Below are 12,418 nucleotides of genomic sequence, written 5' to 3'. Positions count from 1 at the left end.
ACTGTGTTCTGGGAAGTGACAGGTTTTTCATGTTTATGTCTGAGAAACACCGACAGCTAGATTTCAGACTGCTTTGTTGTTTTATTTATCAACCCAGTTTTTCATTAAAAATAAAGTGCATCAATGAAACCATTTTTTCAGGATTTCATCAGATTTGTTTACATTAAAACTGAATAAACACCATGTTGTCTGTATTCTAGGTTAGTATTCCATCTCTTCTATAGTCTGACCCAGAGACTGAATCGATGGGGCCCCAGATTTAAAATGAGTTTGGCATCTCTGGGTAAGGAGGTCAGAAACAGAAATACTAAACAACTATTGCATGCCCACTCAGTGTCAACCTGTTTAGACAAGGAGCACTTTGCCAACCTATTGACTTGATTCACTCTCATGTGCAGCCAGTGAGTGAAAGCCATGAACGTTATCCACTGCATTGACCTGAGGAGTGTTGTTAGAGCTGTGTGAGTCTGCACAGCTCCAGGTTATGTCTGATGTTAATGAGTTTTTGCCAAGCTGCCATTGCTACTGGTGTGAAACGGTCTTTGTGTGCGTGTGTGTGTGTGTGTGTGTGTGTGTGTGTGTGTGTGTGTGTGTGTGTGTGTGTGTGTGTGTGTGTGTGTGTGTGTGTGTGTGTGTGTGTGTGTGTGTGTGTGTGTGTGTGTGTTGACCGCAGCCGTGGTTCCACCTCTGTGCAGGAACCTGCACTTGTGTACAGCGAGTCTTGGTTTGCATGTGAGCGAAAGTGCGTGTGACTCTGCACGCAGCTGCCAGTCAGCTCTGCCAGTCGAGTTTCAGTTACCAACACATCCCAGAAATGCTAATGTGTATCGCTGCACAGATAAAAAAGAGCGTGCGTCTCCTGGCTCGGGGTTTCCTTCAGATCATCAGATCATTGCTGCCAGGGAATGATAACACTGCATTCTCGGGAGGCTCTCAATAGATTCTCCGCAGGCAAAGGAAAAGACTAAAGATGGAGAGAAAAAGAAGAAGTGGAAGGTAATAATGGCAAGGGCATAGATGAAGACCAATGTCACTAATGCAGTAATGGTGAGAAAATTGATACAGCAACTGAGGTCAGTTCTCCATTAATGACCGTCTTCCTCCCACTGGACTCATGAATCAGAGATAATGAGATCCTTCCTGGTCAAGATGTGTCGGCGACTTATGAGTACACTCTGTAAATCCCCCGCACTCTCTGTCTCACTGCTAATAAAGAACCACTACTCCATAAATCTAATTGGGAAAAATCTGAATTTTAAGTGTCTTAAAACACATTGTGCTCAGTTATTCGAATGTGAAAGGAGGGTTTAGTATGATCTGCCATCAGTGACCATCATGTGGCTCCAGCACCGACAAACTGACCTGAAACGATCTTTGCAATCAGCTATAAAAGGAAACAGCATCAATTCTGAGCAGCTGTTATCGTGTCAGGCCGGACAGAGAAGCTCCCAGACTGCATGAGTTGAAGAAGAGCGACACCAGGTGGACACAAGGTGGATGACGTTTCAGCGGTAACTTTTCAACATCAAGTTCGTTTAAACCAGTGCTTCTCAAATGGTGGGGCGAGCCCCCCTGGGGGGGCGTGGTGGGGTGTCAGGGGGGGCGTGAGGCAGGCGCAACTTTCAGTATTAGTGTCTTTGTTCATGCTTGAACGATAAAAAAAAAGGCCTCCAGCTCATTTTATGAATTTATTTTGATAAACAGGCGATTGTATGCAGAATGCTGGTGCCAGCAACTCATACAGTGGTTTATACAGATAAATAAATAAATATTATCAGGTTCTCAATGGTAGTACAATTCGGGGGGGGGGGGGGGGGGGGGGGGGGGGTGCTGAAATTTTTTTTGTCCTCTAGGGGGGGCGTGACAGAAAATAATTGAGAACCACTGGTTTAAACGAACACTCGTTTCTTCTGGCAGCATAAAAGCATCAAATAATTAGATTTTTAAAACTCGTGAATTTACAAAGAAACATTAGTAATTGATCATATGAGTAACATCATATGAGTAAAATCAAACATTTCTTCTTGCAGGAGGTGACAAATCATCACAGAAAATCACGTCCGGTGCAGCGGCATTTAATGTGAAAATCATTCAAAAATTATTTTGTTCATCATTTTGGAACTGACAACTTCAACTTATAAACAAAATTGTTTCAAGCATTTGAAAAAATCACCATGATGACCACTGCCTTCGTTTAAAAAAAGAAAAACAACTGATGTAAGGAAATATTCTGTTTTTCAGAAAATATTTATTAAAAAAATGTCAGATTTGCATGGCATAAACTAGAACTATAAGGACTGAAATATATACTTTGGTTACTTTATGTGGAAGTTTTGAAAGTTACCAATCATCTTCTTCGAAGCCTCAGATGTTTTCATCAGGTCAGATCTCAGTGCTGCAGTTGATACAGAGACTGTTGATCATCATTGGGATTAAAGGTGCAGCACTAAACTGATTCCAATCATATTTATCAGACGTGTTCACTTTGCTCACGTTAATGATGATTCTTCAGATCAGGCAAAGGTTAGCTGTGGAGCACCACAGGGTTCTGTCCCAGGACCTACAGTATCTGTATCAGACCTTTCATTTTGAATTCATCAAACTGAATGTAGTAGTTCTGCAGAAAACATGCCTCGCGAGACAAGAAATACTCCACACAGAAAGGAGGAACAATGTGAGGTTTTCATATCAATGAAATCCAAATCCTCATCTAAAGGCCCAGCTCAGATTTGAACCCACAATGTTCTCGCTGTGACACAGAACATCTTGCAGCGACTTATTATTTCAGAAGGGTTTTCTGGAAAGCTGGATTTCACACACAGGTAACTGTTGGGTCTGTCCACCGAGCAGCCAGGTGTGTTTCCTTAATGGCAGAGAAATGATGATTCACTGATATTCCTTTCAGTCATGTCAGCCCGAGCTGCCCGTATTGGGAGCAATAATCTGCAGTCAAATTGATAGAATGTGAAAAGTGAATCTCAGGCCGTTTGATTTGGCCCAAGGAATCAATGAAAGGACAGTATGATAATACGACAGACGCAGTAACTCATGTGCTACTGGATGGAAATTCGGCTTTAAATGCTGCGTCGATCATTTTGTGAGTGTTTTTATTCTTTCAAGACAGCAGCTGCTGAAGCCCTCAGGGAAGATATACGACCCCAACGTCGACCTGGATACAAGGGTCAAGAGACGGAGGCTAAATTGAGGACGACACAAGATGAGAGAGTTTCCAGATACTTGTGAGACGTGTGTTCTTTTTCATGTGGCCTAACAACATACTTTCCCGTCGTCACAGAAGAAACTGAGACTCATGAGGCAACATTTTCTTTTAATCTTCTGTTGTCCAATTTTGGCGAGTAAATATTTTCACCCAGGGAAGTGCTGCTCACCGAATACTTTCTCCTTTTCTGGCTACTTTTTGGACCCTAATAATCATGTCACATTTAATCACACTCAAGTGTCACAGTAACAGTTACATACATTATCATACAATATAATGGCATTTCTTTTTTGTTTTTGGAATTTTTTAAAAATCTTTTTTTTGCTTGTCAGTAACTCCAGCTGACCTGTAGATGGGGCCAATGTCACATTAAAAGTTACATCCACACGTTGCATTGTAGGTTTATGTGTGTGTGTGGGTTTGAGGTTGTCGCTCGGAGGGTGGTGGTGGTGGATGGAGGAGGACGGATGGCTGGTGGGAGGAGGGCAGCAGCAGCAGCAGTGAGGATAAATGCGCTCTTTCATTTCAAAGTGAGAGAAACCCGTTACTTGAGGCGCATATTTACACCCGACAGAGAGGCACGGAAAACAGCCCTCTTTTCTTTCTTTCTTTCTTTTTTTTTTTTTATTACTCTGGATGGAGGAAAATCAGCGGGCAGGATCATGGATGACAAGATTTGAATGAAAAGAAAATCTTCTCAAACTTTGTGTTCAAAGAGTTCCAGTCAGAGGAGAGACGCTCCACCAGGAGTCCGGAGGGACAAAACCCCAAAGCTCAGTGAATTTCCGAGGAGGTCATTCGCATTTGTGATTGTTTGATGACTTTGAACTGGGGCCTCTTGTCGGATGGGACAGGTGCAGTTATTTTCACGGCCAGCGAGTGGGTCAGAGGGCTGCGTCAAGTATTATTTCATCTTTTTTTTTAAGAAAAACATTTTAACGCACTTTAACGCAACAAAATCCAAACATCATTTGGAGTAATCGCCACAATCGCGGATTACATTTCGTTGATTTGCCAGGTGGACTTCAGTTTAATCTGAATTAAACAGGTAGCGTCTGAAGTGAGAGGCACACGCGCACAGCCGACATGCCGCACAGTTTGAGCGGATTTTACGCGCCTCCTGGGGAAAACTGAAGAAGAAAAAAAAAAGAAAAAGAAAGAAAGACCCGTGCGCGTTTGCATGAAGGTGTATGGTGGGCATTTCCACCACCTCAGGGAAGACCACTTTGCCAAAGTGGTTAAAGGAAAAAGAGGAACAGAACCGTCGCTAGAGATTGCGTCTATTTGGTTTTATAAATGGAGTTGCGTAAATACCTGTTGTTCGTGGAGCTCATCCTTTTTCTTAAAGGTAAGATCTTTTCAGTCATGCAACACGTTACCTTTGTGTATCCAAACAAACAAAATGTTCTAAATGAAATGATACTGTTAAAAGTCTGTTGCGGTCTGTAAAAGCAGGTGAATGGGTCAATTTCGCCAACCAATCTTTGTACAAAGGCTGTATCTGACTTCGTTTTCAACTGTCAACGTCAATATTAGGTTGAACATGTCCCCTTAGTTACATTCTTCTCTTCAACATCTGCTTTTTCAGTTCAATCAGTAAGGGTTAGGGTTAGTGTTGTGTTCACATTGCTTTTAGGTTGGAGATGCATTTCCCTAATTGTTGCCCTGCAAACACTTTTCAGATAGTTAAACATTAAATAATAGTCGGAGTAACACGAGGCACAACTGGCACAATAGTACAGTTTACCTTTGAATCAGAAAACCTGTTTGATTTCATTCATTTAAGTTAATTTAAAGTCAAATTATCATTTTAAGGCAGGCAGGTTGCTTGTTTTGAAAGATCCTCTCAGTACACACAGCTTTCAAATCCAACTATAGGAAAAATCTGGAATTTGAATCCTTTTTTTTTTTTTTCCCTCACTCTGTTTAAATCTTCATGTCATCCTCCCCTGCTCTGCTGTCCGGCTCCTCTCCTGTCTCCCATTTCTGTCTCTGTGAGTGATATGGTCATTAACCTCGTCAACTTTGACAGACAACATGTGAGGATAACGGTCACACGTGTCTAACCCGCGAGTCCCACGACGGTTTTATTCTGTGACAGTAAACCACTGACCATGAAGACGCTCCTCAGGTGATTGTGTGCAGGAGAAGAAGAGAAGCAGGCACAATAAAACACCTGGCCGCGCTCCATTTCCCAGACAGATCAAAGGTATAGGAAGTTCTGCGCGAGTCCAACAAAACGTTTCCTGCTTCAAAGTGGGAGCCTTTCGTAAATCCGTCAGTTCTGTTAGTGCAGAGGATGTATTTCATTTTGGTTGGAGGAGCAGATGACGATAGGAGCCATCACAGATATTCGTATGTATCCTCTGCCAAAAAAGGTTACTGGTTCATCTCCTCTTACAGCCGACACCCTCTGACCCCGGCAGCTGTGTAACTCCACCTCACATCTCATATCAGCCATTTCCATCTCTCGGACTTGATGTCTAAAGTTCCCCTGAATGAGGCGCCTGCCATGTGTGTTTCCTCTCACCAGCTCTGCTCGAGGCCTCATGTCCACTGTGGCACAGCAGCCACACACACACACACACACACACACACACACACACACACACACACACACACACACACACACACACACACACACACACACACACACACACACACACACACACACACACACACACACACACACAGACACACACACACACACACACACACCGAGACGTTTCTTCTCACCAAGAGGCTCACTGAAGAAAAAGACCATTGTTGTCTGCCATAACTGTGTGTTTGTGCAGCTGATAAGTGGTGGTTATTATAGCACGCAGCCATGAAGTCAAATGAGATCAATAGGCTGAGAAATTGTGCTGCGCAAGGTATGTTAATGCCGCTGAATCACACAAGACCTCTGAAGTTATTTCCATAGATTGAAATGTTTGCATTCATGGCAATTTGCGGCACAATTATCCACGCTTGTTCAGAAACTTAAGAATGAATGAGGAGTGGTGATACGGCGACCTACACCAGCAGCAGAGGTGTTTGATGTGGATAGATTTTACATATCACCCTGTAATGTCTGCACCGTATCTCTATTTCACCTTTTGACTTTTTGAAACGTGGACTGCAGATTTGTTCTGGCCTGCGTGTGAGTCTGCATGTGTCATACAGGAGCATGTAGGTGAGTGAGTATGTGTGTAATGTTAATGGCTTCAGCAGAGCCGCTCTGATGCAGGCAGCAGGCAGCCCATGTCTGTTACACTCTGTCATGCTTTGCCGAGATGTTAAACACAGGTGTGTATGTTCAACTTTGTTTCACTGGTCATTCATAAATTCTGGCTATTATTCTCCCGGCTATCTCCCCATGTTTTCTTGGATCTTCTCCCTCTGATAATTGGCTGACTTTTCATTCCTACACCCCCACTTCTTTCCACCCACATTTTCCCACGAGAGGGTGACAAAGATGGGAACAGAACACGATCGAGGTAATGGATAGAAAACCTGTGTAAGAGTGTGAGAAGAGGCGAAGGGAAGGTGGAATCAGTCAGTTAAATGACGATAACAGAAACAGAATCAGATCCAACTGAAAGAAGGCAATCAGCTAGTTCGTCTGTTGAATCAGACCACACAAACACAAACGTTTCCGGGACGCCGTGACTCAGTCGTCCCGGCGTCACAACGTGGCTGGAGAAATCTTTCAAATCCTTACCTGAGGTCGTTGACCAAGGCGCTGCTCGGTCTCAGAGGCCAAGTTGATCAGGGGCGATTCCGTCTTTTGCCTTCATGATCCAGCTCCTTTGCCTGAAAGAAATCAGATTGTTGAACTTGCGGCCATTTTTTTTTTTTAAAGACATACATTTATAGACGTATCTTTAAAGAGTTTTCAACATGAATATCTTCTTGTGTTTGTTTTCACTGAACTTACTTATACATATACACACCTTTATATACCTACATCTCCCTTTAACATTTACTTCATAAATATAGTTTCATTATAGTTTTCATTTAATTTCATTATGCTTGCCCAATTGTCGTGCTTCGAACACAGCAACTTTCAGGATAAAACGTTCACTTCAACCAAACTATATTCCAACTACGAAAGTGTGCCAAAGTAAATAGATAATATCTCTTAGTTTCTTTTTTCTGCAAGTGGTCATCATGCTATGGCCGTACATCATGTTGCTATAAGAGCAAGCATTGGCTATAAACACTGCTACGTCTACCTCACTTCTTTACCCTCCACTTGCGCGCACACACACACACACACACACACACACACACACACACACACACACACACACACACACACACACACATACAGTAGACACATATGCCCATGCTACACAATCACAACCATTCACATGAGGCAGTGCCTAGAGCCGGTCGTGCGGTCGAGGGAATCTGGACTTCGTTTGGCTTGATAAATGTTTGCCATCAGTTGTCATGGCAACGGGTGGTCAGACAGCCTGTGGTACACTGTCGTATACATAAACCTCAGTGAAAATGGAACCAGGGGAGTGAGGACTGGACAGGAAAATCAGGGGGGTGATGGTATGTTTTTTTGTGGAAGCTGGAGGGGTTGAGAAAAGAGGTGTGTGCGTGTGTGTGTGTGTGTGTGTGTGTGTGTGTGTGTGTGTGTGTGTGTGTGTGTGTGTGTGTGTGTGTGTGTGTGTGTGTGTGTGTGTGTGCGTGCGTGATGAGCAGCTAGCTTGTTATCGAACAGTTTGTCTAGTTTCTCTTGGAAAGAATTATATAGTTGGAGAGTAGACGTGGTACAGAAGATGTACATGCAAGGCGTCTTACATAACTACAGGGAATGACTGAAACGATGGAAGTTGACCCTTTGTTTTTAGTTATGAAAATTAAAGATTTATTATGAAAGATTTGCTCTACTTTTGCCGACGCATATTTCCACCAGCTCAGTGCATTAAACATCTGTGCAGAAGCACATAAGCACATTCATATGGTGACAGTCACTGGAGGAATTTAGCATGTCAGCCTGTCATAACTTAAAACAAAGTGTTTGATGAGTCTGTTGGAAACGTCTGTCACTTTGTAGATCTTAAGTCATCAAATACTTTCAAATGCATTTGAAGCAACTGAAGAATCAGAGGATCACCAGAGTTACTAAAACGTATCTGGATGGAAACACAAACAAGTGCACAAAACTTGAAGGCAATATAGTCAAAAGTGTGTTGTGCAAAAACCTCATTGTAATAAATGCGCAAGTTGAATGTGTCTGTGACCCAATGAGCAGGCAAACCACTTGATTTACAACATTTCTGTCTGTGGAATAATGTTGCAGGTGTGGCTGTAAACACAGCAGAAGAGCAGTAAGACAATATGGACAATTATGAGAAGAAAAGGCAACGTCATTACAGGACAAACATCTGTCAGGAAGGAAAAAGTGAGAGAGCAGGTAGAAAGAGATTATGGTGCGTGAGAAAAGGTCAAAACAAATGCAGGAGCCGAGATGGGAGAGAAACCAAGCAAATATCTAGTTTCTTTCACAAAACCGGAGTGGAATCCCCCTCTGATTGGCCTGGCCGGGGTGTGTGTGTGTGTGTGTGTGTGTGTGTTTTGTGGGGAACTTTCTGTGTACACATGCATGGGTAACTGGTGCATAACCACAGCACCAGTGTTCTGGTTTGGTTCTCTGTCCTGGAAATGATCTCTCCAGTTCAATCACCAGCTTACAGTAGCAGAAGTATTGTAGTCGTCCCAGAATGTAAAAAATAAAACAAAACACACACACAAAGAAAAAAACCTTTTAGCATTCAACACACCCTGTTTCCCACGACTACAAATGACATACAGTAGATACACCAGTGGGACAAGTTAAATACTGACTTGTCAAGAGAGTGCGCATGGTTTCTTATTCTGAGCTGAAAATAATACATGACAGTGCCCTTTCATTTAGGAGGAAATGTGTAGGTAGGAAATGTAAAATAGTTGATCCCCTGTGAGCTCCTGGCAACACCAGCAAGACTTTCTGTTGAAAAAAAAGGGAGTAAATGTTGATGTAATGTAACCATTTATTTGAAAATATAGCTGCCTTCACACCGTAATCACCCATTACAATAATTCTGGACCCAAATGGGAAGAAAAACAGTAGTTTGGCTCCGTTCATCACTCGTTTACATGAAGAGGCTCAAAAGTATTCAGAAACACTTTTCCTACAAAAGTGTCTCGATATTATGTCTGCCTGCATAATGATGTGTCACATCAGTTTATAATACACTGTGTATTCTAGCTTTCACATAGTAAATGTACAACAGATTTTGCATCAATGAGCTGTGGCCGCCAGTGATCCCGTCTCAGGTTCACCGCTTTTCCTTTGAATATTTTCACCAGACACTGACCATTACAGACCATGAAGAGCTGGAGTTTTGGACACGCTTTGACCCATTTCATCTCGCCAACACAATTTGGTCTCTGTCAAACGTGCTTGAATCAGTGTAGAGTTTGGAGGATTTGTCTGGCAGCCCACACGCTACCTTGTTTTAGATTTCCGAGATCAAAGACCGACCAAATCACACTGGTTCTGCCAGACATGTCCTCCTCTCCGCCCTACGCTGTTTAAAAACTGCTGCGTCGTCCAGCACTGCAGCGGGGAGGCAGACTGCTGTCTGACAGCGCTGCAGCTCCAATTGAAGGCATTTGGCTGCGTGACAGCTCAGCATCGTCTCATAAATGAATGAAACACAATCAGACTCTTATTTCTGGTGCCGATTAGCGAATGTGTGTTGAGGTGTAATCATTTATTACACTATTTGAGCACATCTGTATTAAAAAAAAACAAAAAACCAGATGATACAGATCAAGCTGTGTAGTCAAGAAATTAGATGATTTTTATAGTTTAACTGTCCAATGATTGCAGTGTAAATAGTCAATCACGCGAGCACACACACAAAGACAGTCCCATCCTTTGGTGAAGGCATCCACAGCCATAAGTGCCATAGTTGTCACATTACAGCCTGATCATTTTCAAACTAACAGATTCTTACTATTAATTGGATTAATGCATGTTTTTTGGGGTTTTTTTTCTAAATCATTGAAAAAAACGTACTGACTGTTGCTTTGGCTCAGAGGAGGACTCAGAACGCCAGACACCGCCGAGGAAGCTCACCTTTACACCCATCAAGAAAAAACCAAAAACCAAAATCCAAATGACGAAAATGTCAATGAGATAACTGGAAAATCATAAAGTGGTGACGAAAATGTCAATGAGATAGCTGGAAAATCATAAAGTGGTGCTGGAAAGTCCAAACATGGGAATACAGGAACACAGACTGAGATGCTGGCCACACAGGAACCCCGGAACACAGACAGTGTTGCTGCTGTCACCAGGTGCAGGCAATCAAACACTCACGTCGTGCACAGGTGACACACATCAGGGCAGGAAACAACCATCAGACAGGAGGAGGGGAAGCCGAGGAGCCTGAAATGAAGGGACAGAGTCAGAATTTCAAAATAACGCAAGAAACACTGAACGTGAACCATGAAACTGACTTCACATTGAGCCAACGTTGTGGATTACTTAGCCAACATTTGATTTTAATCTTAATCTTCTTCTTCATCCATTCCTTAAAAATATTACCAAGGGCTCCCCCCCCCAAGATTTCTACTGACTGAAGAAAAAAATAATAAATATGGATTTCATGTTGTCTCAGCCTGTACTTGGTTGTCGCCCAAACATGTGGCTGTTTGGATACTTGATGCACCACAGATCATTTTCTTGTTCTATCCTAGTACAATATAATAATAATCGAAGTGTGCACTGTGCAGTCCTAATGCATTAAAACATATCAGGCTAATCTCACAACTTTACTCTCCAGTATAAACTTCTGTATTCCTGTTCATGGATCTTTAATGAAATCCACAACTTCTAAAGCTTGTGTATTTAGTGTCACTAACGTTGGCAGCTGGTCTGTGCTTCAGTTTATCCCCAAACGTTGGATCAACAACTTGTCGACGCATCCTGCTGCCCTCGGTCATCTCCGTGTCTCCTTCACCTCTCCCTCTGTGTATGAAGGGCCAGCTTGTGTGACATAACAGGGGGCTTACTATACTCCAATTTTCTAACCCACACCCTCTCCTGCTCCATTTCTCTTCCCTCTCCTCAGACTGAACTCCTTTTTTCCTCCAAGGTTGCCTTTGGTCACTTTGTTTATCCATATTTTGACTCCCTCTCCCCCTTCACCGTCCACTCCCTTTCTTTCACGGCTAAGAAGTAAAATAATTAGTTGGTATAATGACACTAAGGTTAATCTGTAATTTCATCTTTTTATTTCCTCATACAATCACTGGTTTTTCAACATTCTATTCAAGCCCTTGAGTAAAATATGTTTGGTCACATCTTGTCCCCAAATCCATGTTTTCCAAGTATCGATTATTATTTTGTGTCCAAGTTGTGTATATAACACAATATATCATTTCAATGATCTCATAATTGTTATTTCTTGCAGGACTGTGTCAGTGTTTCAACATAGATGTAAAGCATCCGCGCATCTTCACCGGCCCAGAAGACGCTCTGTTCGGTTTCTCTGTCTTGCAGCATGAAGCAGGCGGGGAGAAATCGTGAGTGTGTTTGAGGGAGACCGAATAAAGACAGACACGCCAGTCATTAAAATGTCAAACACAAACAGGATGCAGGATGACAGGCCGGGGATGAATGACTGACTCTCATTATGCTGAAGGATGCTGGTCGGCGCTCCCTGGGACGGGCCGCCGAACAACAGGAAAGGAGACGTGTACAAATGCATCGTGGGAGAGGAGAAGAACTCAAACTGCAGCAAAGTGAATCTCGGTAAGAGAAACAAATCGTCGAAACAAATGTAAGCACTCCTCTGATTTTAGATGTGCTGTTGACAGACAGTCTCTTTCAGGTGAGACGGCGCTGCAGAATGTTTCTAAAAACCTGAGGAATTCCCACCTGGGAATGACACTCGCCCCGGATTCACCTGATGGCTTCCTGGTACGTGGTCTCAACACTCGAGGCTTTTTTACTTTTGCTGTGCAGGTACTGACTTTGTGCGCAAGAGTCTGAGAGGATGTGCTGAGGCTGTTTCAGTTTCACAGTTTTGAAGAATTCTTTTCTCAGTGTGTTTTTACTTTCTGTTTAACCACATGTACTTTTTCCCCTCCTTGTTGGAGATTTAAAAGGATTTTTTTTCTTTTTTTTTTAGACAAACATACACTAAC

At 42.7% G+C, this 12,418-nt stretch overlaps 1 protein-coding gene across 1 annotated transcript in view; it reads left to right on the top strand.

Moving 5' to 3' along the window:
- Positions 1 to 3,852: 3,852 nt before the first annotated feature.
- itga10 (integrin, alpha 10) overlaps positions 3,853 to 12,418 on the top strand; it is a 28,592-nt gene continuing 20,026 nt past the window's right edge. The window contains exons 1-4 of the mRNA XM_080500760.1: positions 3,853 to 4,568; positions 11,683 to 11,794; positions 11,914 to 12,023; positions 12,103 to 12,191. Of these exons, the coding sequence (XP_080356886.1) occupies positions 4,517 to 4,568; positions 11,683 to 11,794; positions 11,914 to 12,023; positions 12,103 to 12,191 (363 nt within the window). The 5' untranslated portion in view covers positions 3,853 to 4,516. The remainder of the gene's footprint in view (positions 4,569 to 11,682; positions 11,795 to 11,913; positions 12,024 to 12,102; positions 12,192 to 12,418) is intronic.

Source organism: Blennius ocellaris (assembly GCF_963422515.1).
Source record: "Blennius ocellaris genome assembly, chromosome: 8".
Classification (NCBI taxonomy): Eukaryota; Metazoa; Chordata; class Actinopteri; order Blenniiformes; family Blenniidae; genus Blennius; species Blennius ocellaris.
This window is presented reverse-complemented; position numbering and strand designations above follow the sequence as displayed.